This window comes from Choristoneura fumiferana, chromosome 13 (assembly GCF_025370935.1).
Source record: "Choristoneura fumiferana chromosome 13, NRCan_CFum_1, whole genome shotgun sequence".
NCBI classification, from domain to species: Eukaryota; Metazoa; Arthropoda; class Insecta; order Lepidoptera; family Tortricidae; genus Choristoneura; species Choristoneura fumiferana.
Genome location: NC_133484.1, coordinates 15138324 through 15164275, shown reverse-complemented (window position 1 = coordinate 15164275; position 25952 = coordinate 15138324). Strand labels below are relative to the sequence as shown.

Below are 25952 nucleotides of genomic sequence, written 5' to 3'. Positions count from 1 at the left end.
TGTTGCTGCAGGACTACATGGACCACATGCACATGCACGTTGCGGCGCATGCCGAGGGAGGTAGAGGGCGACGTTGCCAAGAGCACAGCCTAAAGTATCGCCAATATTTGGAAGAATTATATTTTTTCTTTTACAAATATAAAATTTTACTTGCAAATGTGATGAAAAACATTGTATGTCGCACGAGCGGTACTAGAATTACGAACATCGACTCATTAAAGCCCTCAGTCTTCGACTTCGGGCTTCTAATAGACTCTCGTTCGTAATTCCTTATTTACCGCCCTTAAGACACAATGTACTAATGTGCTACCCCTATATGCATAATAAACTTATCACATCACCTTTACATTAACATCATTTGAAAAAAATAATTTAGAAATCAATTATCTCATTTCTTCGTTTATCAATATTTTAAAAACAATGATACCCTATAAATTAAAAAGTTTCAGAACTTCAGACCGGGTACACCGGGTGCTACTATGATATTCTAAAATCGAAGTTGGTATCGTTGGTATCGTTGATTAGCGTCTAAATAGTATGTGTCAGTAGGGCTAGTACGAAACTTTAGTTCGTGTCGTGCGGTCTCTGACACACACTATTTAATACGAGAGCGAGAGGGACCGCACGACACGAACTTACGAGTTTCGTAGTAGCCCTGCTGAACGCAGCCATAAGCGACTAAAAATAAAATTTTCGCTTGTGGCAACTCTACTTCATTTCGTCTGACAGTTCATCTGTCAAATCTGTAGAATCTGTCACTTGGGGCCCTGGGGCATTGTTATTTATATTATTTCCGTCGTATTTTAATTGCAGTTATTTAACCTTATCACACTTCTAGCAGAGCTTAAATAATATGGTAAAAGTAACCGTGCTTAGTGCTTGGGCATTGCATTTTTCTTAGTTATATTCCACAGCGTTTATAGACATTTTCGCTGAATCTGCAAATAAAGGTAAGCAGTTTCTCTCAGGTGTATCAAGATGTCGTATGTTATTGATGTTATCATCCGAATGATGTATTCTGGAACATATGTTCAGTATTAACAGTTTTTAATTAAATAGAGAGGACTTAGGGGAATAGTCATTGAAAACCACTTGAAAATGACCTTGAAGAAATCTGCGGCTTAGAATCGTTTTGTTAGGTAAGTATATAAAATAGACAAAATATCCGTACGACCTGTCCAATGCCCAAGTTCATTCAGTAACTATGTGCTCTACCACAACACAACACTTATGCTTCTAAATGTTGTAAAGCTACTTGTACATCACGAAATTTTTTAATAACATGCTGATAATCATGTAAAATTTGTTTGACAAACCATCTTAATATATAATATACCCTGCCGAAGTGAAGTGTATCAAAAGAAAGTCCATATAGAATATAAAGTGCTATGTAAAATATGTATACGGCAAAACAGTATGCATGTACCTATGTAAACTTGTTATTGCATGTAAGTAGATTAAAATTTTAATGGCTGACAAACAGCATCTCAATGGCAAATTTATCCCTAGAGAGGTATCTCTTCCAGTTAACCTGGTCTTATGAGAGGAGACTAGGGAATGCAATCACGCAACAAAATTTTAATCCAGGTATTTGCGGGACTGAGAGGTCTAAGTCCCGCGGGATCCTGGTATTTGTGAAATCCCGCATGTTTCTGTAATTCATTGAAAAAAGAGAGAAATTCTGTATCATAAATGCATCTAGAACTAAAAAATGAAACAAAAAATATTATTCAGTTATGTATTGAGAGATTATAAAGAGATATAATAAAAGAACAAAAATTATTACAAAGAAACAAGAGGTAGTAAGGCATATTTTTGAAAGTAACTGCGCATAAGACAAAGCATGTTAATAGTCTTGTCACCACTGCACATAAACATCTGCAACACCAGGGACACTACCTTCACCACCTGCTAAAATCTATTCCTTACTTCTTTCTATTCTAAAGGCTGCAAGAGATTGCTCGGAAGCAATAAGGCAATTCCTTGCCTTGAAAATTTTAATGTACCTCTGTTGGGGTGTACAATAAAGTGTCATTGTATGTCATACGTAAATCTAGGCTTGAATGGGCATTTATTAGGCAAGCATGCTCCATCTTAAGCGTGTCACACACTATGCAGATACAATAATATTTTATCTGCGTATAATGACTTAATGATCTGAAACTATCACATACTACGCAGATACGATAATATACGAGACAATACATTCAGTCTAAATCCTTCAAACTGGGTAGGCTTGTTTTTTGGTGCAGATTGTTTATACAGGATGTTTTAGTGTTTATCTCTTCTAGATTTACTCGCATGCACTTGCGGGCTCTCACATCAACCTGTATCTAGCTGCAGATAAAATACTATACCAAATTTATATTGGCAGATATTATACACAGATCAATTTATATACGCAGATAATATCTTTGCCATCTTTCGATATATGTCGCCGCCCACAGATACTTCACGATAAAATATAAGTTATCTGCGCTATGTGTATTAGCTCATTGAATTGTATAGGGCGCGATATTGACAAATATGCGTTCAGATACAGATATCTTATCATATCTGCTTAGTGTGTGACACGCTTTTGTCCACATATGGCTTACCATCAGGCATGATTGTGATCAAACGCAAGCCTGTGTCTGTGTAAAAAACAAAACCTAACCATAAAAATTTCATTTTTAATACAAGCTTTTTTTGTTGACTGGATTTTTTATTGGCTGTACTTGCATTGTCACCCAAACTACATTTGCATACCAAATTTCAAGTTGATGCTATTAACCGTTGAAGAGTTCCGTCCTGCGGAGACAATCCTGGCTGGACTACCAGGATGTCACTACTAGATTATTGTATTGTCATGCGAATTACATAAGTACTTATTCCAAATTTCAAGTCAATCTGACTATTGGTCAAATATAACTTGCAAGATTTGATTACAGACAGACAGACGACGGGACAGGTGAAACTAAATAAAAGCTTCTTAAAAGACTCAAATCGCCCGCGCTGTATGCGCAGAATGGCTCTATAAATGGTTTTTCACTTGTCATGCTCGTAAATTTCGTATTTTTGTTGGATCTGGGCGACATAAAATGACTTTTTATATGCTCTTGTCTTGTGCATAAAGTAAAATCTTCGTCTAAGACCATGGTAATCAGGTGTCAACAGCCACAAACAAAGAAATTTCTACATAATTTTTTTATCATTTTTAATTCATAAAAAAGCAAGTGTCAATTGTCAATTGTGCTCTTGAATTTCTCGAAACGGTGAAGTTAAAAAGCGCTTTCGTAACTGTCAGTATCAGACTCACGTGTGATAGTGTTATCTCCGTAGAACCTTCTACAAAAAGGCGAAAACACCACCGCCAGTAAATACGCGAGTGACACATCATACTTGTTGGGGACTACCAACCTACCCACATAAGAAAAACAGGCTACCCACTTACATTTTATTAAAAAGTATTGCCAGCTATTAAAAATAAACCCCTAAAAATTACACCACGGGAGTGGGTGACCAAGCTCCAGTGGTGGAAAACACGATTGGAAATAAAACAACAAATAACCCAAACGATATGATTCAACGAAAATTCCACAAAAGCATGTTGATCAGAAGTCGTAGCAACAGCTCACCACCAGTCGCAGCAAGTACACACAGCGTCATACGGGCTCAAATATTTGAAAACAACTCAAGAGGATTATACTGCGAATCCTACAATTCTGTGGCAAAACGATAAAGTGCCTCCAAAAAGACAAAAGAGGAAGGAGACAAGCCCAAAACAAAGTAAAATCATGAAGAAAACTAGAAATGAAACCACCTTTACTATACACACGCATAACAAATTTGATTTCCCCAACAATGAGGAAACAGAGAAAGAAAGAGAAGAAACAGAGGAACCTGTTATCGAGCACATACTTAAGCCTGAACCTATCTTCGTGACAGGAGTCGTGGATGTCACATCTCTAAAAGTCATACTAAATGAAATTGTTGACAATAACCTATATAAAATGACAACATTAAGATGCGACCACATCGTAAAACTAATACCGAATGATATACAGACCTACAAAACAATAAGAGAACAACTCATAGCAAAAAATGTAGCACACTACACTCACAAACTTAAATGCGAGAGAGCTTACAGAGTGGTACTAGGAGGACTTCACTCAACAGAAGATACCTCCCTAATTAAACAAGAGCTAAAAGAACAAGGACATGAAGTCAGGCAGATAGTAAACATCCTACATAGGTCTAACAAACAAGCACTACCCGTGTACTCGTACTTTGTAGACCTTGACCCCAACAAAAATAATAAGGATATTTTTAATTTACGTTAAGTACTTAAGCCACATGAAAGTGACTTTTGAAGAAAAAAGAAGTCGTACCTACAATGCAAAAGATGCCAAAGATTTGGACACACCAAAAATCAGTGCTTTAGACCATTTAGATGTGTAAAATGCGGCTACGATCATCCTATTTCAACGTGCACAAAAACACCCAGAGTCAGAAGCTACATGCGCAAACTGCCAAGAAAAACACACTGCGAGCTACAAAGGCTGTGCAAAATATAAACAATACAAGGAAAGAATACTAAAAACGAAACCAAACAAAAAAGACCGAAATTGAAAATACAAAATGAAATATAGATATTTACGGGATGACTGTAAAACTAAAAATTTGGAATTGAAATAAAAAATACAAAAAGATTCCAAAAAACCAATCTTAAAAAAGACCGGCTCAACTCGGAGCGAAAAAGAGAAGAAAACAGTAGATCAAGCAGCAAAACATAATACAGGACACACTAACCACCAGGAGGGCAAAAGGAGCTACGCAGATGCAACAAAAGATAGACCGCTAAACGAAGGGTACAATGACTCGAAAATCTTTTTAGACCAACTAGAAGAAATACTTGCTAAATTTCAACAAATCATGATCAACATGATGAACCAAATGATGGATCGTATGATCCAGCTGGTTTCAAGTCTTGTCTCAAAATGAGCCACGCACTAAGAATTGTCAGTTGGAACGCCAACGGCCTGACGGAACTTCGTCAAGAACTTCAAACATTTCTCCAAACAGAAAAAAATTACATAGCTTTGATCTCTGAGACGAGATTCTGCAAAATCTCACTTCACAATAAATAACTACACAGTATACACAACTAATCACCCATCAGGGAACAGACATAGAACACGAACAGATACAAGATATCGGACAGAGTAGTGGCTTATTGTTGAGCTCAACAGATCGCCATGATGCAGCAAAAACACAAAAAAAAAATCATATAAAATAAAAATCAATAAAAACTTCGATCAAAATAAATCAATAAAACTAAAAATATATAATTATATAGTAGAAAAATATAAGGTACATAATAAGTGAGCAAGAGTTTCCTCTGTTGCTATTTAATTTCCTCGCAATCGGAGTGAAAAGCAGACTGTAAAATTTGAGCATTAAACCCATTATCCCCTCGACGTGTCTATCCACCCTCGCCGAACCGGCTCGGGTGGCTATATGAACGTCTTGGGTAAAATGGCTCGTTTCATGCTCTTTTTGTACCATCAGCCAAAGAAGTGGTCTATCAATTTTTAAACAAGTTCCTATCAAATAAATATGTCGCTAAAGTCGAACTTTCAAGTTGACAGACCTACTGGCATTATAGTTTTATGACATGCAAACGAGTGTCACCTTTAGGGTGTTAGACCACATATTTGGCTGATGGTACAATCTACTATTATATCTACTTGCAGATCATTGAAGATGCCATTGATAGAAGGTGTAGGGGATGAAGTGATCCAGTTCGTAGCGGCGCTGGTGGTGGTGGCGGTGGGCGCGCTAGCGTGGTGGTCCACCAACGCAAGACCCGACCGGTACCGCACCGTGCTGGTCATGCGCTCGCGGGCACACCACCCCCTCACAGTCAGCATACGGCCACGTGAGTGCACTACCATTCTGATTCTGATTGAGTACGGCATGCCGAGGAGGAGGTTCAAGACTAACAATCGTTCATTCGGATTCGGGCCCCGGTCCGCCTAAATTGCCGACCCTTGGTATATGCTATTGAAGACACTACTAAGTAGATGTAGTGAAAAGTTTTTACACAGGCCAAGTAAAAATCAATCCTATGTCAATGTCATATATATACTTTCACATGGAAAAACTTTTCTCACTTTATCATGACCAAAGTACCTACCTATGTGTGATTTTTCATCGAGCCAAATTAGCTAAGTAAATATGCTACAATTTCGTAAGAGGTTCTGAAGAAGCAAACACGTAACATGAGCAAAAACAAGGTATAAAATCTTGTCTGTTAAAAGTTACGATGAATTTAAAGATAGTACTTAAATAATTATTAAATTATTAATTTATCATATCACTCGCAGTGACTGATGTAATGTGTTATTTCGTCGAATCATACTTGTATAAAATCCTTTGATTTTGGTCATACAGTATGACATACCTTAAAAACAGCTATGGTTCCAGCTGACTCACTTATTTAGCTGTCAACACTGACTTTGATTGAGCCTTCGATTGAGCTTTGACACGACGACGATAGACACCTTGTATATCAATTGTAGAGCCTGCACTAAGAAGGTATTTTTCAGAATAATGGGCGACTAGGGAGGCAACGCCGCAAGAATCAAATGAAGTAAAATATTTAAATATTGACCCAAAAATAATTTTCGCGAATATTTTTATACACTTATCCTTGATTTTATAATATTAGTTGGAATTTGTAGGATAAAATAAGTACCTAAAAGAATTGGTCGTTTAATTAATAGCACAGATAGGGTTTTTAATTTTTCTTCCAACTATGCTTTAATTTCATCATAACCGCACTAAATACCCAGCACAAAGGGGGACTTTTCTGCTCTAGAGCAGAAAAAATGTATGAAAATCCTTTATTGCATTGTTTTAGTTTTTTTTAATTGCACCACCAGAGGTAACACAAGTATTTTTGGTATAAAATTAGCCTGCATAGTGTAAAAAAATCTAGTGTTAGGTAGGTCGCTCAACCTGACGGTCTTATGAAATTTGACAGTTTGCTTACAAAAAAATTGTTGCTACCAATCCTACCAAAAACAGTAAGCAGCCGTATATTTAAAAAAAAACTTTGTGTGTTTGGTTGGCCAACCTGGCGCCCATCCGAAATTTAACAGATTGCTGGTAAAAATATCTGCAAATGGCTACTAACTCTGCCAAAAAAAAAAAGAAATAAAAAAAAACAAATTGGCGGGAACCTTGCGAATTTTCCGTGGTCATTTTTTGAGAGTGCGAATGTAAACTTACAAAAATGGAATCACCGAGTGCTAGTGACATTTCTTTCCTATTAATTGTTTAAATTAAATTAATTAATTTATATTGCCCTCGTGCTTTTTAAAGCCCTCGCTGTCGCTCGGGCTCGAAATCGGCACTCGGTGCAATAATAAATAATTTTCTGCATGGTGCAACAATCTACTATTAGTGTGGTTATATTTTAAATGTTACATTACTCTTTCCTTTTTGGGAATAAATCAAAGTAATTATTCGATATTTTCTAGGACCTGCTGTTATCACAAACACAGTAACCAGTGTTTCCACACAAGCATCAACCTCAGAATCAAATGGTAATAATTCAATATCAGTACCTACCAATATGATACCCAATCTTTAAATGTGTGTGTGGGGGCATTCATTAATTACTTGAGATATTTAGGGGCTTTAGAGGTCCTTAGAGTATATTATTTAAGCAAGCCTGCTTATTTATACTCTAAGGCGGGGTCGAAACGAATCTCATCCAAGCTCACATCGGGGAGTAAAGGGGTCAAATATTATACGTAATTATTTTTCTGCAAAAAAAAGTGCGACATTGCGAGAAAACTGGATATAATTATTTAATTATTTCTAGTAAACTGGGACTATTTCCTACATAGGTAGGACTATCGCACATAATAATATATTTATTTATTTATGTCTATATTTATAGTATCCATGCGAACGTCACAAAGTAGTACAGGTGTTCTAAAAATATGCATTTTGCATAATCTCGCGTTTAATTTTGGGGAGGAGGGAGGGGATCGAGCCAATTCTCACAAAATCTCACCAAGGGTCTTCAACAAGCAAACAAATCAAACTCACGTAAATAATGAACGCTCCTTGTCGCTACAATATTAAGGTTATTTTTCTTAACGTGTTCAAATATTTCTGAACACGACATAAGGCTGCGTCTCCACCAGAGATTTACGAGGACGCGTTGCAAGGTATGTACTTGTCATGAACCAATAGAAACCGCTTCATGTACCTATCTTTGCTCAGCACAGCTCTAGTGGAAATAGCTCAGCGGAGCGAGGATAGGTAAATGAAGCGTTTCTATTGGTTCATGAAGAACTTCCAAGCAACGCATCCTCACACATCTCTGGTGGAAACGCAGCCTAATTATTGCGGATGTCAGAACAAATTTTGATATTTTTAAGCATACAGTTAGAAACCATGTTAATGAAGGTACGGATGTTCTCAAGGTACTTCAGAGGAGACCCACCGCGAGACATCCAGGGTGATCCCTCTGCAGGAAATGGACAGCATCGTGGACGCGGATATGGCAATGATGGATAACAACCGCTTACATTTTTACAGGAGAATCGACTGTAAGTATACAGGGTGGATACCCTTGGTCGATGGTAAAATAGATTGATCGACGTTGACCAATTGCGGTTAGTGTAAGTCCTTGTATTTGTCGACCTGCAATAAACGACAACACTGTCGTTAATTCCTGGTTAACAGATATAGGTCGTACTTTAACGCAACCCCATTGATCGAAGGCTTGTACCTTACCTACTACAACCTGTGTGAATAAAGTACCTATATGTAAACTAGCTGTTGCCCGCGACTCCGTCCGCTTAGAAGTATAAAAAATAGTTTACGTCATATTCTCAGACCTACCGAATATACAAAAAAAATATATAAAAATCGGTTATGCATGGTCAAGCCGTTTCGGAGAAGTTTGGTTACAAACACTGCGACACGAGAATTTTATATATTAGAAGAAGATAGTACCTATTAGTGTTTTTATATTGAAACTACTAATACTATTTGCTTGTATTTTAGTAGGTCCTAAGGCCCAATTCTATAATAAAGTACAAGCTAATAGTATTAGTGAATTTTAATACAAAATCGCTTGTTATGCTATCGGGCCCAGGGTGTGTGGTTAAACCGTTAAACCTTTAGAAACCATATCTAGCAAACAGCACAATAATACAATATAGTAAGCACTAGACAGGTAATAATATTTAATGCAAATACAAATTAATATACAGACCTACTATAATCGAATGACTTGTCACATTTTTTATATGTTGCTAACTGCCAAAGTCAAGTGCGGAGAGTCAATAAGGTGTCGTCAGCCGTCCAGTTTTTGTTTGTTTCTCAGATAAGTGCCTATACACTTGTACAGTCATTACAGTAATGTAGTGAGCAGATATTTACTTGCTCGTTATAAATACAAGATACTGTAACGCATTTTCCTGGTAGCTTTAGATATAAATTATGACTCATGAATCAGAGGTTATAGTTCCCTCTCGAAGTTTTGGTAAAAAAAAACTGGCATCGATACAAACATGGGTACCATCAGCCAAATACGTGGTCTACCACCCTAAAGTTGATAATCGTTTGCATGAAGCAATAATGCCAATAGACGTATCTGTCATCTTGAAAGTTCGACTTTAGCGACATATTCATTTGATAGGAACTTGTTTAAAAATTGATAGACCACTTATTTGGCTGATGGTACCAGGGGGGCTACTACGAAATTCGAAAATCGAAGTTCGTATCGTACCGTCCATCTCTCTCTCGTGTTAAATAATATACGTAAGCGTGTAAGCGTCAGCGCGACGGCAAGATACAAAGTTCGAATTTTGCACTTCGTAGTAGATAGGGCCTGCATCAATATTTGACATAACAATGCGTGCATAAACTACTAAATTTGTAGGGCCGGTTTGCCGTGTCAGATATTTTTACACGCTCTGCTGTGCCAGATATTATGCAGGTACTTGTTTACCAAAACTTCGAGAGAACTTTAACCTCTGATTATGAGTGATGATTTTTAAAGCTACCAGGTAAATGGGTTACATTATCACGTACCTATTATAACGAGCAAGTGCATGTTGGACTTTGTTTAGGTTAAGCTATTTTTTATAGTTATCTTAATTGTTGAAATCATGTCATGTAGGTATTTCATGACTCAGGCCAGAGGTAACTTAAGTTTGTGAAGGTCTTATCAATAACAAAAATCAATTACCATAGTTAATTAGCATTGTTTACAGCAATCCGTATGCACTGTGAATTAATATTAATTTGGAATATTTCTGCAGATGATTGACCAAGTTTGATTGAACCCTCCTGTTAATGTATTTCAGGTTTTTTTATTGCGGTTAACCGCGTCAAAGACATAAATAAATTTTTAGTCAAAAATTCAGTTTTAAAGCTTTACACGGCGGTGTTCAGTCAAGTTAACTCAGCCATTGCTGAAATGTTCCGGATTCATTTTGACTATTTTTGACACACCTTGTCATAGGGTCAGGTCATACCAGACTATAAAACGAATATGACCGCGGTATATTTCACATACCTACTAAGTATTTATAGGAATTGTTTACTTCTTCTTACTCTATGTATGTAGGTACTTCAGCGTATCTTAACCTCGGGTCGCGACCCCAATCCGGGTCGCGGACGGTATTGGAATGGGTCACGGGAATTCTCCGACAAAAGCATGTAAAAAAATATTCGTTGTTATTTCTTATATTTTACTTTGGCGTCAATTTTAACGGTATTTAAGGGTCGTTGGCTACAAATATATTTACAGTTTGGGTCGCCAGCCAAAAAGGTTAAGAACCGCTGATGTACCATCAGCCAAATATGTGGTCTACCACCCTAAAGTTGATAATCGTTTGCATGTCATAAAACAATAATATCAATAAATGTGTCTGTCAACTTGAAAGTACGACTTTAGCGACATTCATTTGATAGGAACTGCTTTAAAAATTGATAGACCACTTAAGTCTTATTTGGCTGGTGGTACGTGTTCTGAAGCCGTGCTGGCCTAGTGGTTTGACCTATCGCCTCTCAGACAGAGGGTCGTGGGTTCAAACCCCGGCTCGCACCTCTGAGTTTTTCGAAATTCATGTGCGGAATTACATGCACAAACCTGCGAAGCAATTCGATGGTGCGTGTGAAGTTCCCAATCCGCACTGGACCCGCGTGGGAACTATAGCCCAAGCCCTCTTGTTCTGAGAGGAGGCCTGTGCCCAGCAGTGGGACGTATATAGGCTGGGATGATGACGTGTTCAATAAAAAGTCATCACATTTTGTATTTATGAATATAGTCTGTCAAAAAAGAGAAGAAATTAAAAAGTGGCAACACTGTAGTGTCCTCCCTTTTTGGTTTCACAGGGTTTGAAAGGGATGACACTACAGTGATGCCACTTTTTAATTTCTTCTCTTTTTTGACAGACTATAACTAGCCTGTTGCCCGCGACTCCGCTCCTATGTCCTTCCCCGGGACTCAAACTCTGTACATCGAATTTCATCTAAATCTAGTTCAAACATGATGAGGTAGGTAACAAACAAAAAAACAGACTTACAAACTTTAAATTCGCATTTATAATATTAGTGTGATTGTTAAACGTTGATCAAAAATGGTACTTGTGTTAGCGCCGCACTCGTCGCTGCTGCCGGCGTCGTCGGGCGAGGAGCCGGAGACGGGCGAGCGGCCGGGCGCCGCGCAGATGCAGGAAATGGACAGCATCGTCAGCGCCATGGAGGCTGACGTGGCCACTGGCTGCGACGTGTTCGCCCGCTCCACTGGTGAGTGCCCCGCGTTACAAGAGGTGTTATAAGGGTCAATCAACGTAAACCGCTAAACCGGTTTTGATGAAGGGTCGATCAGCTTTTCACTGTACCGCTTTCCCATGGTTACGTACCCTGGAGGACTCTTTAAAACCACGAGTTTCTCCATGTTTTCTGTGGTTGTATTATAATTCATAGAGCGTACAGTCACCAGCATTAATATCTGTCACACCGTAGCTTGCAAAAATATCTGACACGTCCTTCCGGCCCTAGAAATAGAGTCGTATCAGATATTTATGCACGCTGTTGTGTCAGATATTGGTGCTGGTGACTGTACATTTTTGTCGTAGTTACAAGCCCATTATTTAATGGATAATCTCCTAAGCACATAAGTTGCATATATCATAACAGTTTTTTTAAGAAACTCTGTCACTGTTGTCTCTTAGACAACGGGACAGAATAACAAACAAGAAAAGTTCATCAACCCTGAAACATGTCTAAGAACCATCGCTAAAAAATCTGACTTCAAATAAAAAAAAACGCATTCAAATCGGTCCACCCGTTTAAGAGCTACGGTGCTACAGACAGATACACGGACAGACACACACACAGACACACATAGCGGTCAAACTTATAACACCCCTCTTTTTGCTCGGGGGTTAAAAAGTCGCGGTTTGAATGAAAATAACGTATAATTTTCGTTGATAGGCAATTCGATGCACCGATAATCATATTGATGTACTCTTTAAGTCGTTTCGTTTACCTAAAGCAAGATACGTTATCGCACGTTAATGTTGTACGATGTTGCGCGTGCGCTAAAATGGCGCCCACTCCATTCCTCGTGTATAAGTCATCATACGAGTATAATCAATTATATCGGTTCGCGAAGGAAATTTTTAGAATGGATTACGTAACTGAAGGTATATTGGTATTGAAATTAATCATGATTATTTGTTTTTTAAACGAAACTCATTTGTTTTTGTAAAGTTAATTTATTTATATGAAAACAATGATTATCAGCCAGGATAGGTAGTTATTTATGTACATGAGTAGAGTTCATAAACGTGTGAGCAAAATTTTGATCAAAAATATCTGAACACGACTATTGTTAACGGCGTAGAAGCGTGTTCAGTCAGATATTTTTGATCAAATTTTTGCTCACAAGTTTATGAACTCGACTGTACCTATTATTTGTCATTTATTTCGTTTTTAGGGTTCCGGAGCCAAAATGGCAAAAACGGAATCCTTATAGTTTCGCCATGTCTGTCTGTCTGTCCGTCCGTCCACGGCTTTATCCGTTCGGGACTATCAATGCTAGAAAGCTGTAATTTTGCACGGATATATATGTAAAAAAATGGTACAATAAAAAACTAAAAAAAAAATTTTTTAGGGTACCTCCCATAGACGTAGTGTGGGTGATTGTTTTTTCTCATCCAACCCTATAGTGTGGGGTATCGTTGGATAGGTCTTTTAAAACCATCAGGGGTTTTCTAAGATGATTCAGTGATTTGTTTGCAAAATATTCAACTTTAAAGCGCAAATTTTCATTAAAATCGAGCGCCTCCCCCCCCCCTCTAAAATCTAAACCGGTGGGTGAAAAAATTTGAAAAAATTCATGATGGTAGTAAGTATATCAAACTTTCAAGGAAAACTATAACGGCTAAGTTTGCTTGAGAATCATTAGTAGTTTTACTCTTAAATAGTAGCCTAAGGTATAAAATACGAAATTCTTAGAAAAATATTACTTAATTTTTTCGTAATGGCTACGGAAACCTATTTAGGGCGTGTCCGACACGCTCTTGGCCGGTTTTCTTTATCTACAAGCGCATGGTTTTATAGTTATTCGTGCTGTTAAATGACTACGGGAATTTAAATCGACTTTTTACTGTTGTTTTTACCCGGAAAAAGCGGATGTAAATGTGTGCGATGACAGCGCGAAATGCGCGAATCCTATTTTTATTATTATTCTTATCCATGTCACGTCACGTCATGTCATATCACGAGTAAATGTTTTCTTTCTTTCTTTAAACTGTTTTGCATATTATTTTGAAGTAGCAGAATATTTTATGGCGAATTTCAGGAAGCTAATAGTTTTGCTACTCTCAGATTACAGACTGAAATAGATAGATATTATGTAATGCATTCATTCATATTATTTCCATGCTACATGTTATATGTCAATTTGGGGCTTATTTCCAGAATCCAATGCAGCATCAGGAACCGAAGACAAAAGTGCCAAAGATGGTGACAATAAAGTGGATGTGATCGATACAGCCGAGAGCGAAAATGCTAGCGCTTCTGGGGCGGAAGGTAACGATACAACAAGGAAAATACTCATCAAACTGAAATATCTAAACGACACCCTCAAAGAAGTGGAAGGTAGTCTCGATGAACTCTTAAAGGATTTTAAATGGTGAGTCTCGTTCACGGGAATTCCGAAATAGTTAATGCATTGTTAGCGTCTGCGGTTTTGTAGAGCTATGGAATGTTTTGGTGACCTATTAACGGGCGGCCGATGGATGCAATATGTCGACGAAAGCATAGGATGGATAGGGCTTTCATTAAAATTTTAGTAATATTTATGTATATAAATCATCATCCCAGCCTATATACGTCCCACTGCTGGGTATTGCCTCGCCGCTTTTTTAATCAATTACAGTCATATCCGCATTACGTAATTTGCATCCGTCAACCGCCCATTAATTATGAGTTATGACAAATGGCGTTATTCATTTTGTGTTGTGTTCGAGGTAAACCATAATAAGATATGGAGGCGTAGTTCTAATATTCTACAAATTACAGTTTTTAATGATTCACGGGTTATTACACGCAAACAAAAGTATAAAACGTTAAATTATCTGGGGCTTATTAAAGGCAATGACAATCTACTCGTACATCCCGCAGTAATAGGCTTGCGTTTGACCATTAAACCCCATTTAGACCATTCAATAACTTGCATGCAAGTTGCATTACATCGCAGACTATTGTGGAACAATGAATTCAGTTGATCAAACAAATACCGCAATGTAGTGAAACAAGAAAAACGGCATGACGTCACAGGCCCCCACTCCCGAGCTTTGACGCGCTTGTCTTTGTTTTTTTTATTTGATTGACAAAAGAAGAAATGCGTGTCCAATATTTTCTGATAATCTTGACTGACTGATGAGACACCAATCTATTGATAGGATAATCGGTAAAGGTGCCGGTTGGTAGCAGTCGCACGAAGCAGCAGCAGACATGTCGTCGCGACACTACTGGTTTCTTTGTATTTCTTTGAAATACCCTCCGTAGCTAGCGACACGAAGCTAGCGACGCGTCGTCAAGCGGCAAACGACACTGTCGCCCGACCACAGACAGATCAGTCAGTAGTGCCGCTAACGCCGGAGCAACGACACGTCGAGCGAGTTTAATTTATATAAAACCGAATGACGGCTCTGCATTCTTTTATATCGCTTTTCAAATGTTTATTGATCATTATTGAATAAGTTCCCTCACTTGCTTTGCATTTTAGCATGGGAGGTGAGGTGTGGCTTTTCGTATTCTTTAGCATAATAAAAACAAGTCATCTAATTCATCCTCATCTAATAAAACATATAAAAAATTGCGATCACTATTCTCGAACACGTCAGACATCTTGTTTCACGAAACACTCGGAACCAACTAGATGCCGTTTGCACGTCTGGGGTCGGGTTCGAAATCATGACTACAGCGACAGGACGCTACGACGTGTCGTATGGCTCTGCCACCGGCACCTTAACGTATGTTTTTATCTACACGCATATCAGAAGTCCTCTACTTATAATGATTTCAAAAACCAGTTTGCAATGACCAGTAATGTATTGCAACCGATTTTACTATGATAACTGTCTTGTCTGTGGTAGTAGGTAACAACAGTAAGCCGAGTTTCATATAACCACACTTGTGTTTTAAGGACCCTTATTACGTAACAGTTGCTTAAACTACTATTGTACATGAGGTTATGTGACGTTAGAACCCTGGTTGATCTGTATAATACCTAATTGCTACTATTTTGTTCCGCTTTCAATTTACCTGCGATTTCTCTCTCCATATGTTTAGTTTAGTCTAGCTTTATAATTATTCTTGGTTGCCCTGAACACCAGCGCCATGACTGAAGAAATTCAGACATCGGCATTTGCTGATTGCAATCAATTGTGGTGCACTGTTAACTGCTGTTATATTTAGATTAAGATTTAGGGGCTGTTTCACCATCCATTGATTAGCGTTAACCGACGGTTAAATGTGATGCCGTCTCTGTCTATTCGAACAAAACAAATAGAGACGGCATCACACCTAACCGCCAGTTAACACTTATCAATGGATGGTGAAACAGCCCCTTAATGTGCAAAATTTTTAAAACCAAATATATGTATTCTATGTATTGTGTGTCAGGCGGCACTTCTCCGTGGAGCTGTCAGCGGAGTCCCGCGTGCGGCTGATCTTCAACGGGCGCGTGCTGGGCGACGAGCGCGCCACGCTGCGCGCGTGCGGGCTCCACGACCGCGCCGTCGTGCACTGCCTCGTGCACCCGAAGCGCGCCGCGCCCGCGCAGGTTACACTACCCGTACTGTATTACAATAAAACTCCTACTTAAAAATACTGAAAAGAAGAAAACAAGTCTAATGGTCTAGAACTCTGTTAAGAAACTTAAGGTCACAGCTCATTAGAGCCACCCGGCATCCGACCAGGCGACCAGCACCGTCGCGACTTTCGGCGGTCACTCGTTGTCGACGGGTGGATGCCGCGTGCTCAACGAGTGGACGTCGCGTGGTCCACGAATTTCCGAGTTGTGTATTGCATACCTACATATAGCGACCACATAAAGGTACACAAATAGTCGACCTTGCTAAACTTACAATATGGTATAAAATCAATTGAAGTCATCAGAAATATAATTCGCTTTTAAATGAATAATTTTGTAGTAAATTAGCGAGGCCTGGAAAAAGGGTAAAGTTATTTAAGCACATACCACACAGGCCAGGTGCGGCGGGCCTATTTACGTGGGTGTGTATGAACAACATCACACCGCAGAGCACGCACCTGTCGTCGGTATGATGTTGTTCATATACAGCCACTTAAATAGGCCTGCCGCACACCCGACCCGCTGTCTGCACTTTAACGGAGTTCTAGACCATTTAGAGACTTGTTTTCTTCTTTTTAGTTTTGTTCAAGGCAGTCTGGTTTTTCGATTTTTTTATTTATTATTTTACTAGCTTTTGCCTGCGGCTTCGCCCGCGTGGAATTCGGTTATCGGGCGCTGTTCGCTCAGGAACTGCATTTTTCCGTAGCCTAGTCTAGTCACTCTCTGACCCATAAACTATCTCTATGCCAAAAATGACGTCGATCCGTCGCTCCGTTTCGACGTGAAAGACGGACAAACATACAAACACACACACTTTATAATTTATAATATTAGTATGGATTTGAATGACAATGCAATGCAATCAACAACAGAAATGCTTACTTATATTAAAAATTAAATGTTTTTTAACAAAAACTTATTTTACTGGAGTCGCATCGCAACTTGGAGTTATTGTTTCATGAGGTCGACTGCCGTATAAGAGTTTCAGTTGTCTTTTCTCGTATTACAGCAACGCGTGGGCGGCGAAGAGCCGGCGGCGGCAACGCACGAGCTGGTGTCCGCGGGCGCGCCAGCAGAGAGGGCCTGGGACTTGGAAAACATCCTGATGACGCTCGTCTCCGTCGCGCTGACTGTCGTCTGGTTCTGCAGGTCAGTGACCTCCTATCATCCGTATCCTTCTATCAGCCGTAGGACGTTGGACATAGGCCTCCTCCATTGAGGTTTAGGTGGGGTTTGGCATGCGGGTTGGCGAGCGCAGCATAGGATGTAGGTGATTAACGTCGTTTATGGAGAAGAGATGTTGTCAAGAGACCACGACCATAAGGTCGAGTGTCCTCAGAAGGACAGTTTGTTTCTTCGTGCAAGCCGATCGCAATATTTCTTCATCTTCGAGCCTCGAGGAACCTTCGTCGTACTCCAGAGAGCGCAGACACGCTACAATCGAAGTACAACGGAGCTACGACGACATGTTCACTCCTCGACGGCCGCGCGCAGAAAAGAAACTGTTCTTTTCAGAACATAACAAACTGTCCTTCCGAGGACACTCGACCTTATGGTCGTGGTCTCTTGACAACAACGTCTCCTCTCCTTAAACGACGTCGGTCACCTAAGGACATAAAGGTAGCCAAGAAGACAATGCTGCCCATCTTATGGTATTATCCCTCAGCCGGCTTCTATGGTGCCCTCGGGAGGTTGTGTGGGTAGGACAACATTCTAAAGCCTGGTTTCCACCACGAGCAGAGCGGAATCATTAAAGATTTAGTTTAACTCACATCGACCAACTTCATAGAAGTTCGGTGTGAGTACTTTCATGCAGCCGATCGTTGTACGTTAAACTAAATCATTAATAGGTCCGCTCCGCTCGAGGTGGAAACCAGGCTCAACGCCGGCGCCCCACGGCAGACCTATACACACAAGTAAATAGAGGGGTTAGTATCACTTTCTCTAAAAAGCAGATGGTCGAATCAGCAAGTGGGTGGTCTAAAAGGTTCCCTGAATTTCTAGTCGGTCTCCATTCGGCTATTACTGGTTTCGTCAATTTAATTGTAATTCGGTACCACACACTTATTATATTAAGGTTAGAGGAGAAAAAAATCACCCCCACTTTACGTCTATAGGAGGTATCCTAATATTTTTTTCTCTAATAAGCCGCAGACGGACTTCACACTATAAGGGTTCCGTTTTTGCCGTTTTAGCTACGGAACCCTAAAATTGGATTAGCTAATTTTACTTGCATTACACAACATAAATCTTTGTTTTCTGTTTTAGCCGAGGCAATGACATCCTATACGGAAGTCTATTTTACCTGGATTAAGACTTGAAAAGGCTAGTGAGATATATAAACATAATTACTTTCGCTATGCTGAATTGAATAATTTTTAATGTTAGACGTTGTTTTATGTGTTAATTATTTTATCATTGTCGTGGCAAAAGATATTTCATTAGCCTTTTTTGGATACCTAATAATATTTCAATACTAACAAATGTCGTAATGATGCTACGAATAAATATTAAGTTAGGAGGCGTAACTCTGAACAAATTCCATACAAAAAGTGGCCATACATAACCAAAACGACTTTTGATTCGAATACGGATCGTTTTGAGGTTGCAAATAGAAGTGCTTGTTGATTTGTTAAAATTCAGAAACAAAGCAGAGACGAGCGCGTCTTGCAAGTGAATGCGTGTTTAAAAACCGTGTTCGCAAGGCCATTTTTGTAACGATGTTACAATTCCTGACTTATGATTTATTCGTAGTAGTGATGTTAATGTTCAAGTATTACGTATCGCATTTTTTTTCAAGATCGCACCCCCCTCCCTCACCCTGTAACGCATCGTAACGTTTTACAAGACCCTCCTCCTAAATTGCGTTACGTAATACTTGGACGCTCTCTTAGCGTGTTGCATGCTACGAACAAATAATAAGTCAGAAATTGTAACTGCGCTATAAGTATGCATACCGTGTCCTGCGATAAAGGTGCGCATGCGCGTCATTTAATTTTGACTGACATTTATTTTGCAAATTTTCGCATTTTTGATTGTGAACAGCTCAATTATCATGCCAACGTGTGTGTGTTATGAAGTGGTGCAGGAACAATGCAAAATTAAAATGTCCAGGGATCACTTTCCATTAGTAAGTAGTTGTAAAATTAGATTTATATTCAAAAATTTTCAAATACATTATCAGTTGGAGATGCTCAGTATTATGCAAAATAAAGACTGTGGTCTATGGCTCACCTAATGTAAATGACAGTTTCCTCACCTCTTTTCATACTTTCTTCTTTCCTGTATCGACCAAACAATAGGTACAAACAGTCTTTATATTTTTCACGATTTGAATTGTGAATAATATAAGATACAATAGATAGTTTAATGTCAACTGCTCGTCCCTTTCATCACCTTTTACGAAAGATTGCTTTTTCCGATGCAGAGACGTTCATTATTGAAGAGTCCTGGTGATAGTGACATATGCATTACGAGGAGCAAAAATTGCTTAGCGACTGTATTAAAATAATTGAAATTAAACCCGTGAAATACTCGTACTTGTTATTGAGTAGTAACTAACTCCGGTGGTCATTTTGTGCCTATGGGACTCAAGAGTCGCCAGTACGCTCGCCGCTGATCGTATTTTCATACAAAAGTAGTTTCGTTCTAATTTACAAACAACACACTGAAACAAAATAAAACTTTGCGACTATAATGGGAGCAGCTATTTTGATGCTCATAATTAGTTTTCGTTCATATTCAATGCAACAAAATAAAATCACATTAATTTTAAGTTTTGTATGAGAAATGGAAATTCGTTATTGTTTTTTCCGTTACATTTTATTTTAACCAAACCTTAATTATAAGCATCGTACCTAATGGCTGCTCCCATTACAGTTGCAAAGTTGCGTTTTGATCTGTAGTGCTGCTTGTAAATTAGAACGAAACTACGTTTGTATGGGGACGCGAGCGTCCTGGGGACTCTGAGGTATTCCTATACGAAAGAAAAAAAAAATTTAAATCGGTTCATTGTCAGGTAACAGCCAAAAAAATACAACCAAATTTATAACCTCATCTTTTTCCTTTAAGTCGCTTACAAGAAAACAAGCTGCCATTATCAATACATGACACGACACGTCATTGAAACGTTAGATGTAAGAAGTGATCAGTCTCAACGCCAGTTGTCTATGTAGTTTGTGCATCTGACATTGCATCACGCGAGATATTTACCGGAGAGGTCTACCTGTGCAGGTGTACCTGCGCAGGTCGACCGAAGCGTGTATGCCGACCGACCTGTGCCATTTTTTTGACCGGCGCAGGCGATCGGAGCAAATTGGAAAATCGATTTTGTTCCGGTCGCACCGTACGGTGAACCTGTGCGTGCGTTTTTCTTTTTACCAGACTGCGAAGGAGGGTTATGTGTTAACGCATATGTATGTCTATTCCTATGTCCTCACATAACTACTTAACGGCTGAAACGATTTTGATAAATGACACATCATTGGATTCGTATTGATGTGATGACGTGAGTGACACTGGGTACATGTGTTATCAAATGAAAGCTAATAATTAGCCTATTCTAAATATATATAGATTAAAATCGTTTTAATGTACCAAATGTGAAATAAAACAATAAATTTAAAAAATCAAAAAAACTCGACTGCGTTAAAAAATACTAAAAAGAAGAAAACAAGACTAGAACTTTGTTAAGTAGCTAACTTAAAGTTCAACAGTCGGGGACCCATTTAAATCGTGACGCTCAAAAATTCTTACCTAATTTTCTTTTTAATAACAAATGCTTACACCCCTTTTTTTCGCTTCCTTTTCACTGTTCTTGTACCGTTTTTCCTCAAAATTAACGCAAGAACTAGCAGTGCGTCCTCGTCGTCACTCGATGCCATCGCAAATACTGAAGACCGCTCCGGTACACCGGAACGTCCCCATAATATGTGTACGCTACCTGACCTGTGCGGCGGACCGTAGTGTAGGCCGGCTTTACGCTTCCTGACTTACTATTTACTCGTAGGTTGCATGCGTAATGCAAGGGCTACTTGACAGGCGAAATATCGCTAGATGGCGTTAGTGTCGTGAGGTTCGTTTGACGTTACGGTCTTGCTTGCAATGCAATCCTACTAATATTATAAATGTGAAAGTTTGTGATTTTGCGAGTATGTTTGTTACTTCTTCACGCTGAAACGGCTGGACAGATTTAGATGAAATTTGGCAAAAAGTTAGTTTATAACCTGGATTAAAACAGGATACTTTTTATCCCGATATTTCCACGGATATATGGATTCTAAATAACAACCAGTGGGCTTTTAGTCATGAAATTTGGTATGTACGTACGTAGCTGGACGTCTGGAATAACTCATAGGCTACTTCGTGGCTCTAAGCTGCTGATCCATTCTAACAAAGACTACTCTCCAATTTCAATTTCATCATGAAAACTAATTTAAACTTCCAATTACAGGTGCGAATACTCCAACATGTTCACGGCGAGCGCGAGTGTGGCCTTGTTCGGCCTGACAGTGTTCTACAGTGTCGCCATCTTTGGCCTCTACCTCTCAGACACATTCCACTTCGAAAGGCGACCCGCGCAGCCCGTGCCTAACAACTAGCCGCTGGTACGAGATATGTACTCTATAAGCCTATCAGGTGGAGGGGTCATGTGACGGCTCGAGATTCTTACGGCCGCAGAGAAAATGCCTCAAAGACAAAGATATATTCGGGCGCTTGTACCGCCGTCATTGTTCTAGACACTTTTTTTATCAGATTTCTTAAAAAAAATGTACATTAAACATTAACATGTGTTCATCAATAACGCATTCATCAATATGTGTCGGATGTTGATGTTTGTTGTTCCTTTTTCTTAAGAAATCTGATAAAAAAAGTGTTGAGAACAATGACGGCAGTACAAACGCCCGAATATTCACCCATTCCACCTGCACTTACGACTTAGTTTTGTTTCATAACTCGGTCGATATACACCGTGCGGTGTTTCCCCGCAAGCGACCAATGAAGCCCGTATACAGGCCCTATGGCATGTGTTATGGAAATCTCCTGTACCCTGCATTAGGGCCCTATCAACCTATGAAACTGAGTTCTAGGCGCGACGGTGCGTGCGTGAGCTTTAACTGACAGTACAATCTGCAGTAACACTAATATCAAATTGGTGCGTGGCTTCAAGCTTTGTCTCTGTAGGTTATTCGCTCTGCGGGCTGATTTAGTTTTGAATTTTTCGTATGTCGAATACTGGCTTCAATTTAAAATGGTTAGTGGAGTGAACTCCTTTCGAATAGATTTAGTGTATTTAACCTACCATCAGCCACCACCAATCTCATCTTTGACTCGCTGTGACTTTCGTGTCGCGCTTCGATAACTTGTACAGTCACGTCTAAAAGTATGTATACACAAAAAAAATTGAAAAATATGTAGCCACACATTTTCATCATAAATATGTATCTATTACTGACACCAAAAAATTGTATTCATTAAACTGTTTCAGTATTATGTAATCACAAAATGCTTCAGAAAGTTGCATACTTAAATAAATTCCATTTAAATGTATCCACCTCGTAGGCAAAAATAAGTATACATGAATGGGTTCCATATACATATAACCACACCAATTTGGCAAATATTTGTATACGCCGTTTGATTCATAAATATGTATCCAGACTGCAACAACAAACCTTGTCTGACTGGCATAGAATCGTAAGTTGTATATTTAACTGATTTGACAATTCACGAAAACAGTGCGGACTTGTCACTGCATACGTCTATCTCACGATTATTCTATGACGCACTTGACAGTCCTTAGATTGAATTGACTTGTAAATATTGAGTATTTCAGTTTAGGGTCATTCTCAGAAAGGTGCACTAGTGCATATTCCAATAAACAATACCACTTCTTTTTCAAAGTTTAACATAAATGTTAAGTGTTCAAGTACATCCAGGAAAACATCTCGTAATACGAGTACACATTTGGGCAGAGGCAGCTGAAAAATCTTTGTTTTCCATGTTTTGATAAGGTTCCGTGATATATCTTGGGTATCATCGATTACGATAGCTGTAATTTTTTTAAAACACAATGAATATAAAGAATTGACAACAAGAGACATCATTTGCACTTGTCCACACTTCCAACACTTCACATTAAAGTGAATAGATAAAGATGTATAGACTAAAGATAGAAAACACTACCTATTTGTAACTTCAGATAGGTTATATATTATAAAAGAAAGTCACTGGCTTCATGGAAGAACTTCATTTTAAAATCAATTACTTACATATACTTATACTGTCAAGTGCAAGATCGCCATTCTGTCATCGTCATTCAGAAGCTGTCTTCTATAATTAAAATTACAATGATTAAAGATTGCAAATTATAGATGCTTCAGTGGATCTGTCCTCAGTGGATGACCCGAACAACTTGATCGCTTTGGCTTAGTCGATATTAATGACCACTCTGGACGTTTCCAAGTATTTGGTGATCTTGATGGTGTATAAAAAATTAAATATATCCATACCAAATTTCATCCAGTTCACTCCAGTCAGTTCATCCCCCATGTTCTCCCCTTAAGGGTTGCTTTTGGAGATAAAAACTAAGTACCCTATGTTCAGCCCCTTGACAGTCGAAACCAGTCGGTTTCGACGTGATACCGGAACAGACAGAGTTACTTTCAATTCATCACTCCATAGTATAAAACAAAGTCGCTTTTTTTGTCTGTACGCTTAGATCTTTCAAACTACGCAACGGATTTTGATGCGGTTTTCACAAATAAATAGTGTGATTCACGGTGTCTATGTATACCGTAACCGTGTTGTGCCGGAACGGGTCACCAGTATATAATATTATTTTAATGGAGTATGGATTCGTAGTATGTATGTCCCTGCCCGCATGCAGGTTACGAAAGAGACAGACATGTAATCTTAACAAAACAGTAATTCTTCAAAACGAATCAAAATATCAAATCGTGTTTACATATTTATGAATCAAACGCGTATACAAATATTTGCCAAATTGGTGTGGTTATATGTATATGGAACTCATTCATGTATACTTATTTTTGCCTACGAGGTGGATACATTTAAATGGAATTTATTTAAGTATGCAACTTTTTGAAGCATTTTGTGATTACATAATACTGAAAAAGTTTAATGAATACAATTTTTTGGTGTCAGTAATAGATAAATATTTTTGATGCAATGTATGACTACATATTTATGCAACCTTGTTTTTGTATACATATTTTTAGACGTGACTGTACATGTGTTTAAATTTAATTAAAATCCATTTATTTCATGTTTTTTAGACACGCAGACATGTCTATGTTTAACCAGTGTTTTTTTTTGTTTCCACCTGGTGTACTGTGCCCAGCAGTGGGACGTATATAGGCTGGGATGATGATGATTCCACCAGGTGACCTGCCTTCTCGTTTTTCCTCTATCATATATATAAAAAAAGACTATCGATACTAACTTAAACTCAAACCGTGATCAACTTCCACAACTAATATCCAAAGTAGGTATTCATCAAAGCCATTCTTGTAAATTCTTTGTAGTTTTGCGACAGTGCTGTGGTCTGGCCTTAAAACTTACTTCTGCTTACTTGAGTCGTTAAGCAAGTGCTTGTCTTAACCACTACAGTAAATAAGATGGAGATATTTTGAGAGAGTCGCACGCTAACTGCTAAAATTGCCAGTTTCGACATACGTGAGAAGCAAAACGCAGTTTTGACTAAATTATGGATCTATCATATTTATTCATCGCAATTGGGTCTTTATGTTAGAGCCTAGTCTGCAGTTTAGTTACGAGTATGTTAATGAATAGTCAAAATGGATCTCGAAGACCTTTGAACTCTATTTATGTACCTACAGTTTATCTCGAGACAAGGTCTCCTTGCACAAATTGGACGTTTACATAAGCAACAGTTGGCCTTCGTTGGCAGGTGTAAACTAATTTCTGAAGACTATGTCCACGTAAAGCTACTTAGTTCTACCGTCCAAATGCTGAAAATTTCGTACCTACTATCGTAGATAACTTGTCCCAGATTTCAGCTCTATAATCTTTATAGGGTAAACAAAACTGGTACATGGATTTTATCGCTAACTGATTCACATCATCTAGGAAAACTAATGTAAATATACACGTACCTACCTACTAGATTATATACGAGATGTTTTGTATTAATTTAGATGTAAGATTGATTTAAATTTCATAATTATGTATTTCAACGCGTGCTCATTTCTCATCAATATGTAAGCGTTGTTGCACTGTGTACATACCAAATTAAAAAGGGAATATGCGATCTGGAAGGCATAGACATAGGGGCAACGCTGTATGTCCCAGGCTGCAGGGCTCCTCCGAAACTCGAAGTTCGTGTCGTGCGGTCCCTCTGACACTTATACTATTTAATACGAGAGCGAGAGGGACCGCACGACACGAACTTCGAGTTTCGGAGTAGCCCTGCAGGTCCGCCATCGGTTTCCTGTGCTAAATTTTTATTGTTATTTACTTTTTAAGATCATTCATGATTATTCAAATAAAATATTGAATCACCGAA

General features: G+C 38.7%; 1 protein-coding gene across 3 annotated transcripts; it reads left to right on the top strand.

Moving 5' to 3' along the window:
- The first annotated feature begins 742 nt into the window (after positions 1–742).
- Positions 743–25952, top strand: LOC141434145 (transmembrane and ubiquitin-like domain-containing protein 1). Of its 3 annotated transcripts, none has more exons than XM_074096441.1 (9): positions 743–950; positions 5736–5920; positions 7527–7592; positions 8484–8609; positions 11671–11823; positions 14005–14218; positions 16216–16375; positions 17415–17554; positions 21858–25952. In XM_074096441.1, exons 2-9 carry the CDS (start codon positions 5746–5748, stop codon positions 22003–22005), a joined length of 1182 nt encoding a protein of 393 aa, XP_073952542.1. In that variant the 5' UTR covers positions 743–950; positions 5736–5745; the 3' UTR covers positions 22006–25952. The 3 variants fall into 3 exon arrangements, with proteins under 3 accessions (XP_073952542.1, XP_073952540.1, XP_073952543.1); XM_074096439.1 differs by having other exon boundaries at positions 16216–16387; XM_074096442.1 differs by lacking the exon at positions 7527–7592 and having other exon boundaries at positions 16216–16387.